Genomic DNA, 24,926 nt, shown 5'->3' with positions numbered 1-24,926 from the left:
CATTCTGGAGAAATCATACTACGTCTAGCCAGGCTCTGCAGAACTTCGTGAGGTTGGGAGTTTACAGAGAGAAGGGTCTTTCAGGCAGCGACTTCCATTATCATGTGCTCAGCAGCACTAACAACTGGTTATTAAGTGCTCACTGAGTGCAGAGCACTTAATTAGGCACCGGAGGAGCCAAACCCAAGTGTGTTGTAAATACTTTCACAAAGCCATTTGCAGTGAAATATACCACTATTAGAAGGCCCTTCCAAACATTTTCTAAGAACCACAAAAATGTCATTGCTAATCTTCATATTAAAAAAGAAAGCAGTGTCTTCATACACAAACCTCTGCCTCTGCATAAGGATTTTAGTTGCATTAAGTTCTTTCTAGGCTACAAATAGAAGTTGGTGGTGCCAGGATCCATGGTGTCACTCTGGTATATGGTGGCACTTTTGGTGGCATTTTTTTTATTGTGGCCACAAAGCAATCACAAGCAGATGGTACAACTAACTTCTATTTGTGTCTTAGTTACTAAACTCCTCATGAGAGGAAAAACTCTGTGTACAGGTCAAGGGAATCTGTGGGTGTCTCTGTGCATGGCAGTGAGTCAGAAGTTGGCAAGGGTGCAGTGAAGCTGGTCTTCTAGTATCTTCCTAGTGGCAGTGAAAGCTGATACACGTTCCCGTTGGAAAGCAATTTGGAAACATGCGTTAAAATGCTCATATCTTTTAACCTGATAACACCAATATTTTAAGAAAATGATCTAAGATCAGGAGAAAGTGCCATGCGTGAAGAGGTAGCTTTCTGATGGTAAAAAATTTGAAGCAATCTCAATGTCCAGCAAAAGCAAGCTGATTATTATGATGAATACTTAAAGAAATCTTAGGCAGCCACAAAAAAATGATTAATATGAAGATTTGTGACAACATGAAAAAGTGTTTCCAATATAGTGTTAATTTTAAGAACTATAAATCACTTGTGTGGTTCCAGTTATGTAACAAGCCTGTGTGAGTGTGGTTTTCTGAACAAATATTAGAAAAGAACAGCTAAAAATGAAAACAGGATAGAGTGATGGGATGTGAGAAATATTTTTCCATTTTCCAAGCTTTCTCTAATATTACGATATTTTCTTTATTATTTAAGAGTGGGATGAAGGGGCACCTGGCTGGCTCAGTTGGAAAGGTGTGTGACTCTTGATCTCAGGGTCATGGGTTCGAGCCCCATGTTGGGTGTTGCGATTACTAAAAAAAATAAACTTAAAATAAAAATGGAGTAAAAAACAAGAGTCAGAAGTCCTTTTTAATAGAGAGAATCTTTTTCTAAGATTTATTTATTTATTTGAGAGAGAGAGAGTGTGTGCGTGTGCGCGCATGAGTGGGGGGAGGGGCAGAGGGAGAGAGAATCTCTAGCAGACTCCCGCCGAGCATGGAGCCCGACTTGAGGCTTAGTCTCATGACCCTGAGATCATGACCTGAGCTGAAATCACAAGCCGGACACTTAACCCACTGAGCCACCCAGGCGCCCCAACAGAGAGAATCTTTGAAGAAAATGAAGAACGGCTGCCTCTCCAAAAGCCCAAGAACACAACTGGAACAGCGGACACTGACCATCCCTCATTTTTTTTTCCCATTTCCATTTTTGTTCAATTTCCCACTTACCTGGTTAATGTGCTTCAGCTTGTCAATAATTTGACTGACCACTGGCTCAGGGCCCTTCATTTTCAGCTCATGGAGGTTGAACTGATTTTTCATGCCATTCCTCGCTGCCTTCTGGCTGTATCTGGAAAGGGGACGGTAAAGAAAAGGTTTGTCACAGGAGGGTCCCAAGCAAAATAAAAGCTGACTATACTTGATGCCAGTGGTCAAGATGACCACAAGCTCTCTTCAGCCTTTTAAACCACGGGATGACCCTATGGTACAAAAGTAAACAACTCCAGATAGAGTCTATTTGCAATGGAGAGCCTTCAACAGTCAACAAACATTAATTCAACATCCTTTTTTTTTTTTTTTCCCCAAGGAGTTGGGGATACAACAATGAACAAGACAGACAAAGTCCCCTCCCTTATTGTGTTCTGGATCTACTGTGGCGTCCAGAAGAGAAAGGGCCACTGGCAACTCAGAGTGATGAGAGCTACGTAGTTAAGGGAGGTCCTGCGTCTTAGTCAGGGGAACACGCAGAAGGGACCTTAACTCTGAGTGTGCTCTCTACTCACTGGAAAAAGAAAGATGCTTGTATATTCTTTACCTTTTCCTTCTCCTCCACTGCCTCCTCCCACTATTTCTTGTAGGCCTTGGAGTTGGGTTTCTTTTCAGGAGGCATTCCCAAGCCATGTACAGTATAAATTTGCCCTCGCCTGAAACACTTTTTCCCCCCAATTACAATAGGATAGTCGGTGCGTTAAGGGCAAATTCGTATTTCTTTTATTTGTATTTTTAATTACAAAAATAATGTTCATTGTAAACAATTTAAACAGTACAGAAATAAACAAAGCATAAAGTAAAAGTTCCCCCATCATCCTATCCTTCGAAGAGAGAAGCATGGCTAACAGTCTGATATATATTCTTCTAGGGGTTTCCACACACTTTTACTAACACATAATTCTAACCCAAATTGGAAGCATACTAGTCATGCTGATTTGCAACTTTTTATCACTTAATATATATCTTGGACATATTTCCATGTCAAAACATAAATAGCTGTCTTGTCCTTACTCTTCGGTATGGCTATATCATAATTTATTTATCCAATCCCTGATGAACAATGGAGTTATTTCTAATAATTTGCTAATACAAACAATGCCGCAAAGAACATCCTCGTGTACCAATCTTCGCACATTTGCACGAATAGCTATAAAGGATAATTTCCTAGAATTTAGTCACTTCATATTTCTTTTTTTTTTAAGATTTTATTTATTTATTTATCTGAGAGAGAGAGAGAGAGCACGAGCAGGGGGGAGGGGGAGGGGCAAAGGGAGAAACAGACTCCCTGTTGATCAGGAAGCCCGAAGTGGGGCTCGATCCAAGGACCCTGAGATCATGACCTGAGCCCAAGGGTGACGCTTAACTGACTGAGCCACGCAGGCGCCTCTCACTTCGTAATCCCAAATTATGACATGCAATAAATAATTAATACTACTGTATTTTTGCATATGACTGTACAAGGCAGTTTATCATTCAGCTTACTTGAGCTTCTCAACCATACTGTGATGTGGGTAGGGCAGACATCTTTATTATTTATTACTGAAAATTCCACAACTTCAGAAGATATTGATCTGGTTTTGTTAGGTGTTCCCTTCCATGATATAATGTATCTGCCAATATTCAGGACATGCCTTGAAAAAGACGTGTGGTAGCAGAGGAGGTCAGGAAATCTAGTTCTGACTTTCATAATTAAAAGGCATCCAATGAAAAGGAAAATACTTTTTTAAAATAATCCCTACACCCAACATGGGGCTCGAACTCACGACACCAAGATCAAGAGTCGGGTGCTCTTTCGACCAAGCCAGCCAGGCACCCCATGGAAAGGAAAATATTTTGTAGTAAAGTTGAAGAGAACATTTGATTGCATTTCTTCTGAAATGATAGCCTAACATATTCCACTTATTTAACTTTGAAGATTAGTGAATACACAGATCACCAACCATCAAACACCAGTTGCCTCTGGGGCTATATTAAAGAAACGCAAAGTAGCGTTCTTTATTTATATATCTTGTGGCAATCAGCTTACCAGCCTCCTCTTTTATGTTCATATAATGCTGTTTAAATACCATCTCCCTCCTGATGATACCAGCAACTTCATCATGTCTTTCTTTGCACCTACTGACGCCTGAAGCAGAGACCCTATTCACAGATAAAGAGGCAAGGCTTATTATAAATCTTCTGAAATGAACTTCAGGAATGTGTCCCCAGAGACATTTCCATGGGCTTATTCATATTGAAGCTTGCCGGCCACTTTTATGCCTGCTCCTACAAAACAAACGTCTTCCTAAAGTTTATGATCCTCATTGGAATAGTGTAAAGACATCTTCCAATGTAGCGATTTTGCCCTATGCTCCCTCTTCCAAATCACCTATAAATATTAAATCACATTAGTTCCCAGCTGATCCCTTGCGGCCCTACTGTATTCTTTCCCGCCATCCGGAAAAGTGTCCCTATTGCTTGCTCTATTTTTTTGTTTCTTATCTCCAAGCTATGGATCAGGAGCCAGGACAAAACGCTGCTCTCCAATCCCATGGTGACTCAATTTTTTAAAAACAGCTTTGGGTTGAAAAGCTTGCCAAACTTTTTGAAAGTTGAAATAGCATCCACTGTTCCGCTCTATCCATGTGCTATTTAAATCCTCAAAGGACTTCAGTAAATTAAGCATGGTTTCTGGTTACAGAAGTGTTAGGAAGAGCTGGCCTGTGGCTTCAACCTAAAACTTGCCTTTATTTTCTGTATTCCGCATAGCAGTAACCCAAAGTACTGATCCAACTGATTCCCATAGCTGCTAAAATTTCATGGCACTGTTTTAAAACTCGGCATTCTTGCACTCTCTCTTTAGGTGTCTCAATACCTCCCCCACGCCCCGATCCTTTCTGTTTCCCACCACTCTACCCTGTTCTCCTTAGCCGGACAAAATACAGAATGGAATCTTAAAAGCCTAAATGGAATATTATGCAGACGTGAAAAGGACGAAGTCGAGCTGTATGTGTTGGCATGAAGCCAAATTCAAGATACATTGTTGCAGATATAAGCAGTGGTCAAGAATGTACGGTGTGATTCCATTTGGGGTAAAAATGGGTCTGCAGAGGCATGACTCTCCTGTACTTTATATGTGTCCAGATAGACGCAGAACATTTTTAAGAAATGAGAATAGCAGTTATCTCTGGTGAGCAAGGGGAGATGTTGGGGAACTCTTAATTTTATTTTATATCCATATCTTGTACATTTTTAAAGCTTTATAATAATTTAATGTTTAACGAGTGAAGTTTTACATAGTAGTTAATTTTCTTAAGGCAAAAGAAAAAACAAAAGGAAGGAAAAGATAATTAAAAGCAGGGCCTATGGGAAATCCTTCTTCTTGGTAAGAGTTACAGTGGCCATTACTAATAGCCCAGCTCAAAGGTGACTTCTTTTTTTTTTTAAGATTTTATTTATTTATTTGAATAGAGAGACAGCTAGAGAGGGAACACAAGCAGGGGGAGTGGGAGAGGGAGAGGGAGAGGGGGAAGCAGGCTTTCCGCAGAGCAGGGAGCCCGATGTGGGGCTCGATCCCAGGACCCTGGGATCATGACCTGAGCGAAAGGCAGATGCTTAACGACTGAGCCACCCAGGTGCCCCTTGTATTCTTTTTCTTAAAGAGGCCTCAGCGAATGGTATAAACTTCAGATGCCAAAAATCTTTAAATCAATCCCTGAGTGCCTGCCTCAAGAAGGAACGGAGCGGGAGATGAGGTTGTTGAGGATAATGGAGAATCTTTTTTTTTTTTTTTAAGATTTTATTTATTTATTTGTCAGAGAGAGAGAGAGAGACAGAGAGAGAGAGAGAGAGCACATGAGCAGGGGGAGTGGCAGAGGCAGAGGGAGAAGCAGGCTCCCCGTGGAGCAGGGAGCCCGATGCGGGGCTCAATCTCAGGACCCCGGGATCATGACCTGAGCCGAAGGCAGACGCGTAATGACTGAGCCACCCAGGCGCCCCTCAAAGGTGACTTCTTAGGACAGAACGCATATTTACAGAACGCAACATACACGATGTTGCCCTGGACGTCTCCCAAACACAGATCCAACAGTATTGCTATTCAGTGAAATTTTGTGTTCTTGGGAGATATGACATTGAGGTCAGAGAAATAAATAATCCGCCACGACCACCACCACCAGCACGCCACAAGACAAGCACCAAAGGCGATCTGAAAATCTCTAAGGACAACAGGAAAATGAATGCAGGAGAATGTCCCCTCGGCTATAGCAATGTGGCAGATGTGATGTGCCCCCAGGGAATTTTATGGAACATGCATGCTCCGCTTCAAGCCCGGAGGGACTCGGTTAGGGGTATCTCCGTAGCTTTTGCATTAATTAATTCAGCACTTCATTTTCACGGGCTCCCTCTGCGCCACTGGCGTGCAGGGTCCATGAGAGCCTCTGAACGGGGACGAGCCATCACTGCGCGACCCTCATCCACAGATTGCCCAGAGCGCCAGGAACGGGGACGCTGTCGGCCACGGAGGATTTTAATGATGAGTTATCTACTTAGTGACACTCATCTCTAATTAGATTAATTGTCCTCTCTCAGGAATACCGCTTCTTTCCTAAAGCTCTGCCATGGTTCTGGCAATGAATACCAGCCAGCAGAGGAAGAAAAATGAAGAGAGAAGTTCCTATCTCCAGAATCTCAAGTTTTCTTAGCTGGACATGTTACGTGTGATCTAAAAAGCATCACCTTTACGTATTACATGTGGTGTCTTTGCCTTTTCCCATCCACTTTGGTATCTGCTTAGCACAAAAATGTCTGCCATAATGCCAAGAAATCCCTATTTGTGAAGTGAAAAGGGGGACATGGTTCTGTTCAGGCAGATTGGTCAAGGATTGGGGGGGAGAAGAAGGGGGGTACCGGTGCAAAAGCCATAAAGAGAAAAGGAACCTAATTAAAACAGGACATCTGGGCATGCTTGTCTTGGGACAGTTGAAGCAAAGAGAGCACTTGTAGAAGAGGAATAGAGGCAAACAAGCGTAAAATGGGCGATCTTTTCTTCCCATTTCTGTGCTGGCTGCAGCAGCAAGGGTGTAGTGGAAAGAAATCAATGAATTCAAATGTAGAAATCGCTGGAAACGGAAGCACCCTTAAGAGATCATCTTGTCCAATCCACTCATCGGTAGATGAAAAAACTGAGACCCAGAGAGGGGCTTTTCTACCAGCACAAGTTGTTAGTATCACAATCCCCCCTTTAGAAGAAAGTCCGTTCTTTAAAAGGTCCCTTAAAGGGGCACCTGGGTGGCTCAGTTGTTAAGCGTCTGCCTTCGGCTCAGGTCATGATCCCAGGGTCCTGGGATCAAGCCCCACATCGGGCTCCCTGCTCTGCGGGAAGCCTGCTTCTCCCTCTCCCACTCCCCCTGCTTGTGTTCCCTCTCTCGCTGTGTCTCTCTCTGTCAAATAAATAAATAAATAATCTTTCAAAAAAAAAAAGGTCCCTTAAAATGCACACTGCTGATTTCAAACATTGCTAGCCCGGATATAAGGCAGGGAGGCTTCTAGAAAATGCACTATCCTTCTTCCCCTAGGCATTAGAATGGTGGCAAGTGTTTGAGAGCAAGTCTTAGAAGGACTAACTCCCCCACCACCCCCAAAATAAGTGATTTTACCAAAGTTTAATTTGCCGCCAGGTTAGACCAAGAGCTGCAAGTTACAGAGCTCACATTCTCAGAGCGCCATCTTATGGAAATACTGCAGTACTGCATGCAGCCCCTGATTTATCAGCTCATTTCTTTGGAAATGAATAAATAATCCACAGTAATCACTATGGAAAAATGGGGTAATTGAAAGAGTATAAATAGCTTTAAAAACAAACCAGAACACAGGGTAGAAAAACCATCTTGTTAAGAGGCCTAAAAAAAGTTCCTTCTATGCAAGATGCCGTCTTAATTTACATAAATGAACAGAAAAATAAAGCAAAGGTGAAAAGAGCTGAGTTTTGTAAATACATTTAATAAAGATAGCAACAATTTGCTTCTTATTTATTTATGCACATATTTAAAGGAAAATGTTTTCCATATTTGTCAGCACAGCAGTACCACTTGAGAGCAAATCTCAACCAGGAGAGTGCCAGAAACATACACCCACCATACTCCTAGAAGCCCCTCTGTTCTCGAACAACAGCCTTTCAGAAATTAATTACAAATACATTTCAACAGACAGGAAGTAAAAGCTAGAGAAGAAGCCGGAGAGATGTCGATCCATTTATATCTCATTTAGTGGGCATTAGCTATATAAGGGACTATCTGTATTAGAATCTGTTTTTCACCTAGTTTCAAAGCTCCCCGTGAGGGGTGGAGGGGCGGAACTGAAAGATTGGTCTTGGAATATACTCAAGAAGTCATTTAAACCTAAAGAAGCAAAGAATATTTTCCAGATGGTGAGGAAAGCGTGAGAAGTTGAAAATCACCCGCCATGGGGAGAAGAGTTTGGCTGTGGGGAACAGCCCCCCACCGAGAAGGGAATGCAGAGAGAAAAGGCTGATGATGAGGGGATCACCTGAACATGGGTCCAAGGAAGCAAACTCTGCAGAGGAAGCTCGAGGTAAGGAGAGAGAAAAGTAAATAAGGAAGCCAAAATGAGACCGCGGCTAGGCAGAGCCCGGGGTGTGGGAAGGCCGGTGAGGACTGCCTTCTGGGCTTAGAGCCCGGCCACCAGCAGTCCGGATGCCAGGCCAGGGCGGGTGGCACAGGCGCAGGGCTCTCGGCGGGTGTGGGGGGGTGTCCTTGCGGAAGGACATATCAAGGAGGAGAGGACTTCGACCCAGTTTCACTCTTACAAAACCAGAAAGAAATATGTAATTCAGAAGCTCGGGAACCGGGGGGTTAGGTTGTCACAGGACAGGGCGTGCAGTCGGGATTTATTATTCAATCACCCCAAACTCATTTATCAAGTCCTCTTAGACCAGAGAACTAGCCCAGAAAACCAGATGTTTTCTCGTCCCACTGGAGTTAAGCCAAAAGGAAATGATCTTTACCTGTTTTAAGTTAGCTTTTTTTTTTTTTTAAGTTAGATTTTAACTCATGGGAATGAATATCGGGGTCGGAGAGAACCCTCGAAATCATTTAGTCCAATGCCCTCTGCACAGAGCTGTCACGCTCCCCAATGGAAGAGCCAAGAAAGGAGTCAGAGAATGGGTCACCTACCTCAATAGCCCACGACAGCATTGTGGCACAGCGACAGATGGTCAAAATAGTGATCAGTCATTAGTTTTAGGGGGTGAGAGTCAGTTTAGTATATGCAGTTTACCAAGACCACGAGTACATCATACACTTTAGAAAGGTTGAGTCACGTGGCAGAAGGAGCCCCAGCCTTGTTGTCGAGACATAGGTTCATGAGCTGGTTTCCACCACTTATGTGTGCCTTTTGACAAATAATGAAACCCTGCTGGGCTGGAGTTTCCTTATCTGTAAAATGGGGATGATGCCACCTGCCTTGTTTTGAGGACGAATTGATAGCCCGAATACTAGTACATTGGGAAAACACAGGCAATGTGCTTAAAACAGTGCCCAGCACATCCAGATGAGGGTTGCTGTTATTATTATGTGAACACACTGAACACCGTGCTGACATGCAGTAGGTGTGCAATAAATGGTATTAGAAAAGGATTTCCGGAAGGAGGATGAAGACACCTTGCGATGAATAGTCAGGGGAAGCTTCAAATCCACTCCTCCCCACGCTGAAGAGACCTGAAGAAATGGAAAGCATCTCAGTTGTCTAAGGACGCCCCAGCTGAAGTCCAAGTCTAAGCAGGGGCACTGATGGGGTAGGATTAGGGAAGAATGAGCACGGCCAAAAGCACCCAAAGCTTTCTTTCCGATTGTGATTGAGCAGTGACGTGTGCGTAGCTTCAGAGAGATATCCTCACACAGGGCTTCCAGGGGACAGGTCCTCTGGGGGGAGGGGGGGGGACTCACCAGACAGGACTTCAAATGGTTCAAACCTAATTGTCACCTGCTGAAGAACAAATCATTTCCTGAGGCTCAGGGCAGTGACCAACCCACTTGGGGTGTCAGAATCCCAACCCACTCGTCCCCCCCACATTTTACATTCCTCCTCTCTGGGACCCCAAACTGTCTAGTCCCACTTTGCAGAAGTGTCACAAGTCATTAATTCGATGGCTCCTGAAAACACCCACACGCTTTTTCAAATCTCTCTTGAGGACACCGCTTTGTCTGTCTCAGGTCCCCGCGGGTCCACAACAAACAGCCATTCTTCAACGCAGTGATCTGCCAAATGGAGGCTGGGACCCTCAAAGTCGACCTACAGTCACACTTCGCTGACCAGTTTGAGAGGCAGGCATGCCGGAGTTAGGGAAAAAGGGGACTTGTTTTCTTCCCTCGTGTTGTGTTTCAAGCATATGCAGTAACAAAGGAAAGCCTCCTCGGTGTTGTTCTGGGCGTCCCACCGAACCTTATTTAATGACCCCCCAAAGATCACGAGGGGAGGACACACTGCGTTCCCGTGAATAGGTACCGCCGACATACTTGAAAGGAAAGCTCACTATTCCTGTCACTGTTCGGCTGTCGGTTCCTCTTGTCTTGGCCACACTCCTGTGCAGGCCTCAAAGCCTTCAGCGTGGATTAGGCCTACCCGGAGCCTGAGCTCGTGGTGACAAAGGCAGGAAGGTGATCACTTCCCTGACCCCAGGCTCTGGAGTTAGTCTTGCGCCTCAAAACCAGTCTTTCTTGTTTGGGGAGTGAACCCCAGAGGTTTGGGCATAACTTCCTCTTGCCAGCTAGATTTCCCTGGGCTCTGCCACCTGAACTCTGTCCTGGTTTCCTTGTTTGCATTCGTCTCTGGGTCAGTCCTCTGCTTCACCCCGTGCCTGGCATACAGTAGGCAGTCCATAAATGTCTGTTGAACTGAACGGAGACTGAATGCCTCACCCAGAGCTCAGCTTGTAGGGTGGAGACTCTAACCTACTCTGCCCAGCTCTTGTCAGCTGTCTTCTCTTGGGGGCCTCCCCCCACCCCTCAATTTGTAGCCCCTGAGTGAGAACCTGCCTTACACTGGACTCCTGTCTGGGTCCTGCCAGGAAAACCGGCCACTGTGTCCCATCCCCTAGATGGCACCACTTTGGAAACCAATGCCTACCTGGAGAAAGGCAGGGTTCCTTCCCTAGGCCCCAGTGAATATCTTTATTCAGGGGGTGGGTCACTTCCCACCTGACTGGGCCAGCCCGACAGGTAAGTTCCCCCAGCCCAAGCGCCACTCCTTCTGGCCTCTGTACCATCCCCCTGGATCAGGCAGTGCGCGCCCACGCCAAGCCCATCCATCATACACACCTGCTAGCAATATCAGTTCTTCTCCGAGTGTAAACTTCAGCCCATTTCTGAGTCTGAATTAATGTGATTCTACAGCTGCAATAACACATGTGATATACCTGTTACATTTCCTATGGTCAAGGCAGTAACTTTGAAAGCGTGTCAGGGGTGTCTGGTTGGCTCAGTCAGGAAACCATGAGACTCTTGATCTTGGGGTCATGAGCTTGAGCCCCACATTGGGTGTAGATATTATTAAAAAAAAAAAAAAGAGTTCCAAATCTGATGGCAAAGTGCCTAGCTTCTCAGTTCTGGGCATCCAAGAAAGGATTTTCCATCTTCCATCAGTAACAGAATGCAAGTGCTGTCTACTCAACACTTCCCTGTTAAGCATCTACACAGCCCCAAGCTCAGCCACAGAACCACCCCCCCTCGCCTCGGTAGCTGCAGGTCCCCAATTTTCCAGTGTTCTGGCCCACTATCTCTAATCTGGACTTCCCATGAAGCCCAAATCCTGCCTTTGGCTTTGGCAAACCTGGTCCTCAGAAAATAAAATCTTCGACTAGTGACTGTGTTGGATCCCCCAGCAAATCTGTGACCTAGAGTGTGAAGCTCTACTTCTTCCTGCCCCACCTACACACACGCCAGCCTCTATCACGACACCCAGAGCGCTTGGCAGAGGGTGCCGCGGGGGCTGATGGGAGCGCTTGGCAGAGGGTGCCGCGGGGGCTGATGGGAGCGCTTGGCAGAGGGTGCCGCGGGGGCTGATGGGAGGACGAAGGAACCCCCCCCCCAAGAATAATGGTGACCGGGTGTTAGACTTGCCCAAGGACACTGAAAAGTCTTGTCTGCAGAGAGCGGACCGGCTCCTTCTGCTGTCTTCTTCCCTTGAAAGCATTCCCCGAGCCCCCGACTCCAGGCTGCAGTCAGAGCCCGGGGACGGGGGCAGGCAGGAGGAAGCACAGTCCGCACGTCTGCTTGGTGGGAGACGGTGGCGATGGTGGACCTGGGCAGGGGGACTAGAACAGAGTCTCTGAGCACAGCAGAAAGGGCCTACCATTTGTCAGCGTCCCATGATCAGAATAGCTGTGCTCTGGGCAGACCCAAGCTGGGCACCGCCACTCTCTGCTTGCCAGCAATAAAATCAAACCAAACAATCATGAAACCAAACAATCAAGGAAAGGTGAACCGGAGTGTAAACCACCCCCACTCCAACCAGCCCAGTGGCTGCAGGTGCCGTCAGCCCCTCGAGTCTTTGCACCTGCTCGGCTGCCGGAACAAGTGGCCCATTGTGTGAGGCTGGGTGCACGGAGGTGCCAAGCAAACGAGAGGGGACTCTCCTGACCAGAAAGTAGATGGCATTCCAGGAAAACTTTACTAAGCCAAATAAAAGTGACTGTAAAGCACTTGGTGAAATATAAAACGGCTATATAAATACTTCATAAAAGCTCACGGCAACGCACACAAGGACAACTAGGTCAAAACTTAGCCTCGCTCTCTAGCCTGGAGGGTCTCGGAGAGAGTGAAAATTGTCTCCCTCCTGCCGGTTTGCTCAGCCACTTTGTATTCCTCTCCTCTTACCTGCCCTTCAGCCCTGGGCACTTCTCTCCACAGAGCTCTCCCCTCACTGACAGATCTCTGTGGTTAGAGGGTTTCTAATTTCAATTCCGGGTGGTTGTGTCAAAGAGTATTTGGGGCAACAGACACTGAATTCCATTTCTCTGGCTCAGAAGCCCCTTTGGGGTTATGTGGTGCTATGGGGGGAGACATTTTCTTTAAGGTTTAATTATATGAATTTCACCCCAAATTCTCCAATAGCAGAAACTCAAAACAACTCTGACAACATCTCAGACAGCCAAACCACCTGCTCCCCTTAGCCCCAGAGATACCTGGAGGAGTCAAATGAAGGGTTCATTGCCATCCTAAGGACAGCGATTATACCCTGGGGCTCCTTTGGAAGCACTTTCACTTTGGTCTGTTTGGGAAGGCATCAGGGAAAGAACTGGGAATTCCCAGTCATCAAGGAGGCTTGATGGCATTCCTCCTCGTTTCGGACTCCCTCCCCCTCAAATATCCTTGTCATAGGAGCCCAGAGCCTGTTAGAACTGGAAAGAGCTTTCAAGGTCACTTTGTCCAGCTCCTTCATTTTATAAATAGAAGAGAAAGCTGAAGGGCAGTGACTTGTCCAAGGTTGCACACCAGTTCATGGTAGACCTAGGACCCAGGCTGGATGGACTTCCAGCCTCGGGCTAAGAGGGTCTCTTCTTACAAGGGCTCCAGAGCTTCATAGGGGATACACAGGCAATGGTTTTTTATTATAGGAGCCATGTCTGTAGAGACTGAGTGGAGGGCTAGCCTCAGAGGCAGATAGGCATTTGATAAGCAGGGCAGTGTCGTGGGTAGAGGGGCACAGACTCCCTGAGTCTAGAGCCCATCTCCCTAGTGCTGTGGCTTTGGGTTAGTTACCTAGCCTCATCAGTAAAATGAGGGTAATAATAACGTCCAGCTCAGAAGGCTACTGTGAAGATAACTCAGTTAATGCACACGAGGTGTCTAGCACAGTGCTTGGTGCGTGGGATGCACCATAGACATGCTAGGTATGATGAGCATTTAACCCTCTCTGCTGTCTCAGTCCTACTTTCTGAAGTTTTGCTATGCCTTTAGATAGGATTTGGGGGGTACAGGGAAGACAGACGGGATCAACATGTTTCAGGGAGGAAATGGTAAGAGAAGTCCCAAAATGAAGGCAGAAAGACCAACAGAATGGGTGAGCTGCAGTTCCCCCAGCCCGCCTTCATCCCTCCAACGGAAACCCCTACAACCGCACCTTTCTTCCATACTTAGAGGCTGCCAGAGGCATAAGCGCCCGTAGGTGACCAGCTGTCTCGCTTTGCCGGGGACTGAGGACTCAGAACCTTCTGTGCCCAAAAGGAGAAGTCTCGGGCAAATTGGGACAAGTTGATCCCTGTAGGGGCCCCAGGGTGTTTGCTGTTTGGGACTACCATTTGTTAGGGCCATCGTGCAGGGGACTGCTGCTAGATGCCATCCATTAGCATTGACAAAAGCTGGATTACCCAGAAGCCATGTGTAGCGATTTTTAAAAAGACTTTATTTATTTACTTATTTTGGAGAGAGGGAGAGAGAAAGAGAGAGCATGCGAATGAGTGGGGGGAGGGGCAGAGGGAGAGAGAGAATCTCAAGCAGATTCTGCGCTGAGCGTGGAGTCCAACGCAGGGCTCGATCTCACGACCCTGAGATCAGGACCTGAGCCAAAATCTAGAGTCGGATGCTTAACTGACGGAGCCGCCCAGGCGCCCCATGTGTAGCGATTTTTAATGGACCTTTCCTCATATCTATGAAGGGAGGGGAAAGAGCGCTTCTTACATAAATGGATTTCACCAGGGGAACGTTAGCCAATTTGAGGCTGATGGTCTTTAGCAGGACACGCACCCAGTAATAGGCTCATTATCATGGATTCTTATTTGTTTGCTTTGATTCTCTAATGCAGGCTATCTTTCTCTAGGTTCTATTCCCAGGGCTGTTATTACATGTGTTTGAAAGGAATAAAACTACATTTATTTTAAAATGGTCTGTCACTCAGACTTTTCATTAATTTAAACTGACGCTACCAATCCCTCAAAGTATTTCCTTATCCAGGGCCAACCGGTTTCTTCAGCACCATGGACTGACTTGTTTAAAAATAGAATCTGTGGGGATGGGTGGATCTGCTTCCAGAAAAAAAAAAAAAAAAAATTAAAAAGTAATATCTCTGGAAAGATGCAGAGAGAGAGAGATACCCAGGAAGCTGCTAAAGCCTTTGTGAAGAGAGCCCAATAATGCTGTGTTAATTAGCCAACACACAGTTCCATTTATTCAGGGCAGAACTTCCCATCATATCTGGTCTACTTATTTCTACATTAATACCTAGTAAATGCGGGGCGCTTCATAATTTTCAAAGATCTTTCAAATGCATTTTCTTATTGGAGGCTCGCAGCAACCCTACGGAGGTAGTAAGGAGGAGGCATTCATTTCACCATTTCACAGGAGAAGACAAAACACGGAGAGTTGCAGCAGCCCACCCAAAGGTGCACAGTGATGCCACAACGGAGCCAGGTCTGGTACTCAGGTTTGTTTAGCCACAAGTACGTTCATCGGTTCACCCACTGAATTCAATAAACACGTTTGGAGGGGCGCCTGGGTGGCTCAGTCGTTAAGCGTCTGCCTTCGGCTCAGGTCATGATCCCGGGGTCCTGGGATCGAGCCCCACATCGGGCTCCCTGCTCAGCGGGGAATCTGCTTCTCCCTCTCCCTCTGCCTCTCCCCCTGCTCATGCTCTCTCTCTCTCTCTGTATCTCTCTGTCTCAAATGAATAAATAAAAAAAAATCTTTAAAAAAAAAATAAACACGTTTGGAGATGTTACTCTGTGGCAGGGGCACCTAAGCAATGAGGATATGCAGGAAGAAGGAGCTAGTAGAAAATGACAGACATGTGTGAAACTTCCAACACAGGATAATACAGGGGCCAGCCTAGAGGGGCACCCAGGTGCTGAGGGGTCCTAAACCCAGACTAGGGCATGGGGCAGGAGGACTCAGGCTCCTCAGTAGAGATGCCATTGAGTTAAGGATAGGTAGGGGTAAGCCAGTCCAACAGCTCTTTCTCTGGCCCCTTCTAGAATGGTCCTTGGCTTCATCCTCTCTAGTAGTATCTGGAGATTAAGTTTTCAGCCTGAGTTCTTGTGGAGCACAACCCTCCTACCTGTCCCTCCAATCCAAAGCTGATGTACCCCAGCCTCGGGTGAGGACAGCTTAGTCTGGCTTCTGTTGAACAGAGACTCCTCCCAGCTCTGGGCCCGAAGCTGTGCAGATGAGTGGCTCAAACCAGGCAAGAGTTCATGGTTTGGGTGGTTTTGAAGATCACCTGATATGGGGGGGTCACTAAAATATGAGAGGGCAAAGAGTAGGAAGCTCCCATGACACTGGAGCCACCAATTAAAATGTTTCCTTCACAGGGAAATGCAAGGTCATTATAAAGGCGACAAAGCCAAGAATCAAAGCCATGCTCACGTAAAAGAATAAAATTCATTGGCTCGAGAAATTGGGAGATCACAACTGATTTTAATGATCTCTCTCCTTTTCCACAACGGTTAAGCCAAGGGTGACAGAAAGGACATTAGAGCCTTGGGCAACTTGCCTTGACCAGCAACTAGACCCGTCCTGGTTTCTAATGTAAGTATTTGAGGAAGATTCCCTGTGTTAATCAAAATTAGGAAATCCTAGGAGAAGCTCTTTCAGCCATATTTGCTATAAAACGCAATATGAAGGGAGGGAGGTCAGCCCAGTACATAGCCTTAGATGCAAATAACTCTCACTTGATCCCCAGTGGACTCGAATGCCTACCAATTAGGATCAAGGCGCACCAACCAAATGTGCACCAACTGGGACCAAAGATGGAGTTTGTTTTGTTTTGTTTTGTTTTGGAAGAAAGGAGAGGAAATAAGTTAAAAATGAGAGGGAAGGGGTGAAGCTGTCTTCCTGAAGAATTAAGAAATGGGTCCTTGAATGGAGCTAAAATCAGGCCTAGCTCCGTCTATCTTCCAGGGAAGAACTGCAAGGGCCTTTTTTATAGGCTTCTCTTACTGAACAACAGAAATAGTAGCTACCATTTCTCGAGGGCCTACTGTGTTCCAGGCGCTATACGCTGCATTTCACCATCCCTCTGAATCCTCTCAACAATCTGTTAAGGTAGAAATGATCAACCCCATTGTACAGATGGGGAAACAGGGACTCAGGGAAGAGAAAGAGCTAGGGCACACTAGAGCAGAAATCCAAACCCAGGCTGGCTGATGCCAAAGTTATACGCTTAAACACGCCTACGCTGGGTCTTACGATTGCCATGTTGAAATTTGCCTCTGTGTGCTTTTTGCTAACCCCCAACTGTTTGGCTGTATGTCTATCAGTAAAAGTCATCAGAAACTCAAACAATATTGTGCCCTTGCTTAAGTATGGGAGGGAAGGACAAAACGTGGAGAGCTGAGCTTCTTTCAAAGAAGCCGCCGAGAGCTCGTACGCTGGGGGAAGAACTGGAGCCAGAGGGAGTAGAGAAGTGGCACCAGCTGGTCACTTCCTGCGGCCTGTAGGGGAGAAGAATCACTGCCACCATGACAGTCACAACATCAAAGGAGCGTGAGGGGTCTGAGGGCAGGCCCATCGGTGGGAGGCTCCAAAGCGAGGCTTCCCTGACAGACCTTTCCCTGTCCTTCACGTGACCAAGTTAAAGAGTTTATTCTCTTTGATACTGAGTGACTAACTACCAGAAGGACCAACATGTTTGATCAGCTACCCCATTCAACAGTTGGGTTCCAAAAGACTCGTAGATATGTCTCCCAGATCCAGTTTCCTTTTACAGAAAGAATGGCCTATACTTTTTCACCCTTGCTCTGGCCTGTTCAACCAAACGATAATGATGTGGTCACATCAGCAAGGCTATCATTTACTCAGTGCCTACTTGCCAGAACACATCTTCACAACAGTGACGTTGAGTATCATCCCCATCTTACAAATCTGGTAACAGACTTTGACGTCCAAGGACCTGCCTGAAGCACACAGTGTCCGAACCAAGATTAAAATCTCCATCTGATGGAACTAGAGGATATTAGGCTGAGCGAAATAAGTCAGTCAGAGAAAGACAATTATCCTATGATTTCACTCCTCTGTGAAACTTAAGAAACAAAACAGAGGAGCATAGGGAAAGGGAGGGAAAAATAAAAAAAGATGAAATCAGAGAGGGAGATAAACCATAAGAGACTCTTAACTCTAGGAAACAAACTGAGAGTTGCTGGAGGGGAGGGGGTGGGGGGATGGGGTGACTGGGTGATGGGCATTAAGGAGGGCACATGATGGAATGAGCACTGGGTGTTATATGCAACTGATGAATCATTAAACTCTACCTCTGAAACTAATGATGCACTATATGTTAATTAATTGAATTGAAAATTTAAAAAAATAACATCTCCATCTGTATCATTCTAAAGACTGTACTTTTCCCAAGATGCACCAGTCACCTGGCTCATGTTTGCTAACCTCTCAGGGTCTTCTTACCATAATCCTCACCACTGAAGACCAACTGGCTGAGAACCAACAATTCACAGACCACAAAGACTGGCCATATGCCCTCAAGGCTTTTCCCAAAGAAGATATAGAAAAATGTTCTGAGGACGGGCAGAATCCATATCATCAGTCTCTGACCTCCTAATGCACTTGCTTTGAAGGAGGCAATTAAGACTGAAAGAGCAGAGAAACTCTAGTATGTTAATAATTTCTTAAAAGCAGCGATAGTCCTTCAGGGACACCTCTCCTAAGCCTTCTGGGCTCTAAGAGCTTTGGTGCATTGAGTCATGATCATGAGAGGAGACAAGCCTTACCCACCATCAGAATCACATTTCAAAAGCAGATTGTGAGGGGTGCTTAATTGTTGAGGATACGGATATCCCGAGACCGGCCTTGAAGACCCCCAAATGTTCTCCATATAATGAAATGATCCAGCTGAACACGGGAGGGGCTGGCATAAGTACTAATAGGACACAATCTGTTTACAGTAATAAGCCACGAGCCTTCACCAGGTGGTGACAAACATCAATATTGAGCCGTGAAAACATCTCCTGCTACTTCAGACATGACCGTAGTAAAGGACAGCCCATTCCAAACACGGCACACCACATGAAGCTGTCAGTCAGTGGGATGAGCCGGGTTTTTCCCTGCTCAGTTTTGAAGGTAGAGCTACTGTATGCGATACCATAATCTTAAGGGATAAATGTCACACATTACCATAGAGAAGGTCCTGAAAAATACCTGTCACTGAACACTACTTTTGAGATAAAGCTCTGATGAAAAATATGCCAATCTAAGGTCTTAGAGGGATTATTACATGGGGGTACACTCCAAACGTATCTGTCTCACCTTACCAGGATTAAAAAAAAAAAAACTTATTTGGGAGAGAGAAAGAGAGCAAGAGCGAGATCGAGAGAGAGAGAGAGAGAGCAAGAGCAGGGGGAGGGGCAAAGGGAGAGGAAGAAGCAGGGTCCCCACTGAGCAGGGAGCCCAATGCAGGGCTCGATCCCAGGACCCCTGGGATCATGACCTGAGCCAAAGGCAGACACTTAACCGACTGAGCTACGCAGGCGCCCCTCACCTTACCAGGATTTACAAAAATCTTGAGCTGCCATAAACATTTCATGCTATACCAAATTAAGTCATTTTCTACAGGATCCATTTTTCCTTCCAAGCCTCTCCATGAATAATTGTGACTTACATGAAGCCAGGTAGAGGACGTAAGCTGCCATCCGAGCAAGCAATATGATGCTTCAGCACCTTCATTCTAGGGCACGCACTTGGGTGAACACAGCAGTTCCCCACATCAGAAAGAATAAAGTGTCATGTTCCTGCTTCTAGGAAAACGGAAGCAGAAATAAAATCCAAAAATGTCTGAGGGCGACCAAGAATTGCAGAGCTCGGCATTGATAAGACCAACCTTCTCCCCTCTTGCCAGCCTTTTGCAAGCAGAGCTTCCTGTGGGCCAAGGGGAGAAGTAGCCACGAAAAGAAAAGGCTGGGATGCTGAAGACCACACTTCAGTCTCTAACTCTCAAACTGTCATGACAGGGGCTGCTAAGAAGAGCCACAGGGCCTTGGCTTCAGCATGATTTTAGTCTGGCTTGTGCCTACACAAGCTTGGAATCGAATGACTTTAAGACCTACTCAATGCCTTTGAATATTGTGTCCATTATCCATTGTTTATTTTCTTTCCTGTGTCCTCTTCCTCTTGGCCCTGTATTCTGTCTTATATATTTACTTCCTCATTGGTGCTTCCATTGGCTATCCCATATTTAAGGTTGTATGGGGGAGCCCGGCTGGCTCAGTCAGTGGAGCGTGTGACTCTTGATCTCCAGGTTGTGAGTTCGAGCCCCATGTGGGGTGTAGAGAGGACCTAAAAATAAAATCTTGTTCAAAAAATAAAGTTCTATACATGGCCTTGAGCCATTTGGAGAAAAGCCATCACATAAACCTAAACAACAAACAAGCAAAACCCAAATAGCAGATAACCTAGTTTAGCACGAGAGCCTGGGAGCTACACCTAGCCCCTGCTCTATATCGCTAGCCTATTCAGAGGTGATTGCAGTGAGCCGTGGGTGTGTATCTGTGTGTCTGTCTGTGCATGTGTACACTGTGGCATAGAGGTGTTATCTTCACTTAATTCCTTCACCATCAAAGCGAAGGCTCTGAAGTTCTTCCCATTTTGTTCTGTACACCAGTGAAAGACCTGTTGGTGCTAGGAATTGGTCCCTCTCCACCAAAGTCCTCAAAACGTAGTGTTCTTAAAATAAGTGCATCATGAAAACAATCAACTGTTCTCTCTCACCTTTCCTAGATTATAAGCGCAAAAGAAGCCATTCTGTTGCTCTCATTTTTAAGATTACTTATGTATTTATTTTGTAAAGTCATCTCTACACCCACTGTGGGGCTCAAACCCACAACCCTGAGATCAGGGGTCACATGCTCCAGCCGGGCACCCTTTGTTGCTCTCCTTTTTAGAATTATATTGCATACAGCAGGAATTGGGTGTTCAGGTATTTGCTCCCACTGGTTGATATGCCACAGTCTATGCCCCCAACCCAGCAGAAGAGAGAGAAAAAGTCTCCTTACCCTCCTTTTCTGCAACATCCAATAGGTCTTGAAACAAGAACAAAACTCCTTGAGAACTAAGATAATTGCTTTGTGTATTCCTGCTTTCTGCCTTTCCCACTAAGCAGAGAAATTCTGAAAAGGCATCATGAACATTGGAAGACTTGTGTGATCAGAGGAAATAAAGGAGAATTCATGGCAGGTGTGTGTGTGTATACAGTCCCTCAGGTGAAATGGGAGGTAAGATCACAGAGGAGGGAGAGGAGTTCCCTGCAGTGAAATTTGCCCCTGCAGATCTCAGGGAGTTTATTCTCTAATGCCAGGTGCCTCACGTACGCCCCTGAGAGTCCCAGAGTCATCCTGAGAAAATGGGAGATGGATCTACTGAGTCATAATGGGCAGAAGTGGCTTTGTAGGACTGTCAAGGAGATACCAGCAACATTCTGGAGCTGACATCGGGATGCAGGCTCAGCCACATGACAAGGAGCAAGAGCAGCTGGGACTGAATCACAGAGGGGACTGAGGCATCATGCCACGAGGTCCAAGCGCTTGTATATACAGAACCGGGAAGCCGCAAAGTCACTAGGGAAGCATCAAACCCTATGGGAGGTGTGCTGATTGGAGGAGAGCCCGGTTGACCACACACACCGGGCTGAGAAAAAAGACTCAGGAGATGAATTGCAAAGGGATATAAAGAGCAGGAGAGGTGAGGGAGAGGCTAGCCTTTAGGTGGTGGTCAAAGATGTTGGGGCTGGGCGGCCTGAAGGTTTGGCTGCCCTGTCGTCCAGGTTAAGGATGAGCCACACTGAATCCAGACGTGGTAGGGGGAGCCCGATAGAGCAGTGGTTGCTCAGGGGTCACTAAACTCGGGTGAGAAACTGACGGGTGAATACACAAAATGTGCTACATCCAGACAATGAAATATTATTTGGCCATAAAAAGGAACCGAGTACTGATCCATGCTACAACTCGGATGAACCTTAAAAACATTATGCTAAGTCAATGATTCTATTTGTATGGAACATTCAGCATAGGTAAATCCACAGAGACAGAAAGCAGACTGTCGGTTGTCAGGGGCTGAGGGAGGCGGGGAGTGGGGAGTGAGTGCTAATGGGTACAAGCTCTCTTTCTGGAGTGATGCAAATGTCTTAAAACTAGATAAGGGTGGTGATTATACAACATCACAAATGTACGAAATGCCACCGAACTGTATACCTTAGAAGGGTTCATCTTATGTTATGTGAATTTCACCTCAATAACACACACACACACACACACACACACACACACACACACACAGATGGGTAGAGCCTACTGGGGAAGGAGACTGGCTGATTATTTTTCCTTTCTTCTCATTAAGTTGTAAAGTCCTCAGCAGGGGCAGGCACTGGATTCTACTTATCACTATGCCCCCACAGGGCCCAGTGTATAAGATGTGCTCCATCTTTGTTGAATGAACTTGAATTATCAGATGCTACATGTCAAGACAAGATGGCACTTTTTTTCTCCCTGACTTGCAGTTTTTGCACATGTATAAATTTAAGTAGTTTCTGTTACACTAACTTAAAGATCAACTTGATTTAGCAGTAAAATGGGGCTTACCTTCCAGATGGTATCAAACCATCCAGAAGAAGAATGAAAATTTTAGCCCGTGATCTAGATGTTTGGCCTAACAGTCCTGAAAGGGGGTATGAGGAGGGTGTACGGGGATGTATTCACTAAATGGCTCACTCTTCATACAGGTATTTTCAGCACCAATGCAGGCAAAGCCCATGGTTACCTGTTGTTAAGCCCAGTGTTAACTTACTCCCATGGGATCCTTTATGTTCCTCTTGCTCTCAGAAATGCTCTAACTGAGATTCTCTGTAGTTCCACAAAGGCAAAAGACGGAGGATCTTCCACTTTTGGCAACTGTAGGAAATCTTTGCCCATAGGATCCATGGTATCTCAGATGAAAGAGTGTACCTCACCCGAGCCTGAGTTTGCTAATTCCAAGATTTCTCAGCTAAATCCCAGAGCCAATGTTTATCTCAAGCCAAGATTGGCGGGGGGGCGCGGGGAGGGCTGTGGTGGGGAGAGGTTAGAAGGACAAATGACAGGCTTAGGTGGTACTCCCTCAGACTAGATCTGTGAAAATATTCTCTTCATTCATATTTCAATTGATCGGTTTCATAAGAGCAAACACTTGAATGGATGTGAAATACAACCATATTTAGAGACCATATTTAGTGACTTGTCGAACTCTTGAAAAGTTGAGTGGTCTGACGACCTAGCTGTCATGGATATTGATCCATGATTTCCTTAGCATCGATATTTTCCTTTTAATCGGGTGTCTCCACTGACAGGTTTAGTTTCCTTTCAGGATCCTTGATTTTCGTAAGTTTTCTTGACTAAAAGTAAAATACTTTAAAAAGAATACAAACCTAACCTATAAAGATAACAAGGTTACAACTGATTTGACAATGTGAAATGGCAACTACTACTTAAGACTGAACGAAATGAGAAATTCAATGAAAAGCTCTGGAAAGAGGTTTTACTATAGATGAGACAGGCAGTGTGAAGCTAATCTTTATAAATGGCACAAATAAAGTGCACACATGTCCTCAGGCTACAGAACTTCCTATGATTAAATGTATACTCCTGAGTAATTTTTTAAAAAAAATCTGGTTTGACACTATTCCCTAGACCCATCATCACATTAGGTCAGTAATTCAAGTGTAGGTTAATTAAAACCTGAAGTTACTACCCAAGGAAGAGTCACTTCCTGGATTATAGTACCCTTATACTGTCTACAAATAGGTTTGATTTCCTTCCTTCCTTCCTCCCTCCCTCCTTTCCTTCCTCCTTTCCTCCCTTCTTTCTTTCCTCCCTCCCTCCCTCCATCCCTCCCTTCTTTCCTTCCTTACTTCCTCCCTCCCTTCCTTCTTTCCTTCCTTTCTTCCTCCCTCCCTCCTTTCCTTCCTCCCTTCTTTCTTTCCTTCCTCCCTCCCTCCCTTCTTTCCATCCTTCCTTCCTTCCTCCCTCCCTTCCTTCCTTTCTTCCTCCCTCCCTCCTTTCCTTCCTCCCTTCCTCCCTTCTTTCTTTCCTTCCTCCCTCCCTCCCTTCCTCCCTCCCTTCTTTCCTTCCTTCCTTCCTCCCTCCCTCCCTCCTTTCCTTCCTCCCTTCCTCTCTTCTTTCTTTCCTTCCTCCCTCCCTCCCTTCTTTCCTTCCTTCCCTCCCTCCCTCCCTGGATAGCACATATCAACAATAAAAGTGTTTTGTTTTTTTTTTTAAGATTTATTTATTTATTTATTTGACAGAGAGATAGAGAGCACAAGTAGGCAGAGTGTCAGGCAGAGGGAAAGGGAGAAGCAGGCTCTCTACTGAGCAGGGAGCCCGATGCGGGGCTCGATCCCAGGACCCTGGGATCATGACCTGAGCCGAAGGCAGCTACTTAACCAACTGAGCCACCCAGGCGCCCCATCAATAAAAGTTGTTTTAAAACAATAGATTGTTCAGAAATATAAATACGGGTTTGAAATAATATCTTTTCTCTATACTATACCATTTGTGTTATTTTATTATTTTGTTTGATACCCTGAGATATTTAAAGCCAGCAAATTAAACAAAAAAAACTTCAGTTAACAGAATTATTGTAATGGTGCAAAAGTGCATTTGGCTAATTTTTAGACTCATTCAAATTTAGCAGGCTTTGGATTCCACCATTTGATAGGGGAGGACTTTCTTGGTTCTCGAGCAACATCCTTCATGAAAGCATACTGGGCATGAAGTAGCTTATATGCACCAAATTCAATTTAAAAAATCCCACTAATTCAAAAAACATAGGCCTGGGAAGAAATTCTTTTGAATAAACTAAAACTGGATCATCTAATCTTGTTTTTCTTGAAGAAAGGGTTCCAACATTTACCTTAAACAGTCACAACAATAAAGAAACCCATATTAACACTTGATATATAGTAGGTGCTCAAATACTTGTTAAATGAACATTAGCAAATAAATGTATCACTAACTAACATTTCCTCTTTAAGAGCAGACCATGGTTAGGAGATATGCTGCTTAAAACAAATTAGTATTCGGGAATTGTTCATTTTTTACCATATTAGCATCCCAGTGGGTAAGTCACTGGGATGGTTTCTCTTGAAGCTTATGCAAGAACCACATATTTGACCTGTGGGCATTTTCTTTTTTAAGGATTATATTGTTTATACCTGTTTTACAGCATCTGCTTTTAATAAAGTCAAACACCAACTGCTTTTCTCTGACAATTTAAAAAA

General features: G+C 45.3%; 1 protein-coding gene across 1 annotated transcript in view; it reads right to left on the bottom strand.

The window, feature by feature from the left end:
- Nucleotides 1-24,926, bottom strand: part of GPC3 (glypican 3) — a 400,170-nt gene that overhangs the window by 97,518 nt on the left and 277,726 nt on the right. Inside the window, exon 6 of the mRNA XM_032428379.1 lies at nucleotides 1,644-1,764. Within this exon, the coding sequence (XP_032284270.1) occupies nucleotides 1,644-1,764 (121 nt within the window). The remainder of the gene's footprint in view (nucleotides 1-1,643; nucleotides 1,765-24,926) is intronic.

This window comes from Phoca vitulina, unplaced genomic scaffold, assembly GCF_004348235.1.
Source record: "Phoca vitulina isolate PV1807 unplaced genomic scaffold, GSC_HSeal_1.0 scaffold39, whole genome shotgun sequence".
In the NCBI taxonomy this organism is placed as follows: domain Eukaryota; kingdom Metazoa; phylum Chordata; class Mammalia; order Carnivora; family Phocidae; genus Phoca; species Phoca vitulina.
Note: the sequence above shows the minus strand (reverse complement) of the source record. Positions and strands in the feature narration are given on the sequence as shown.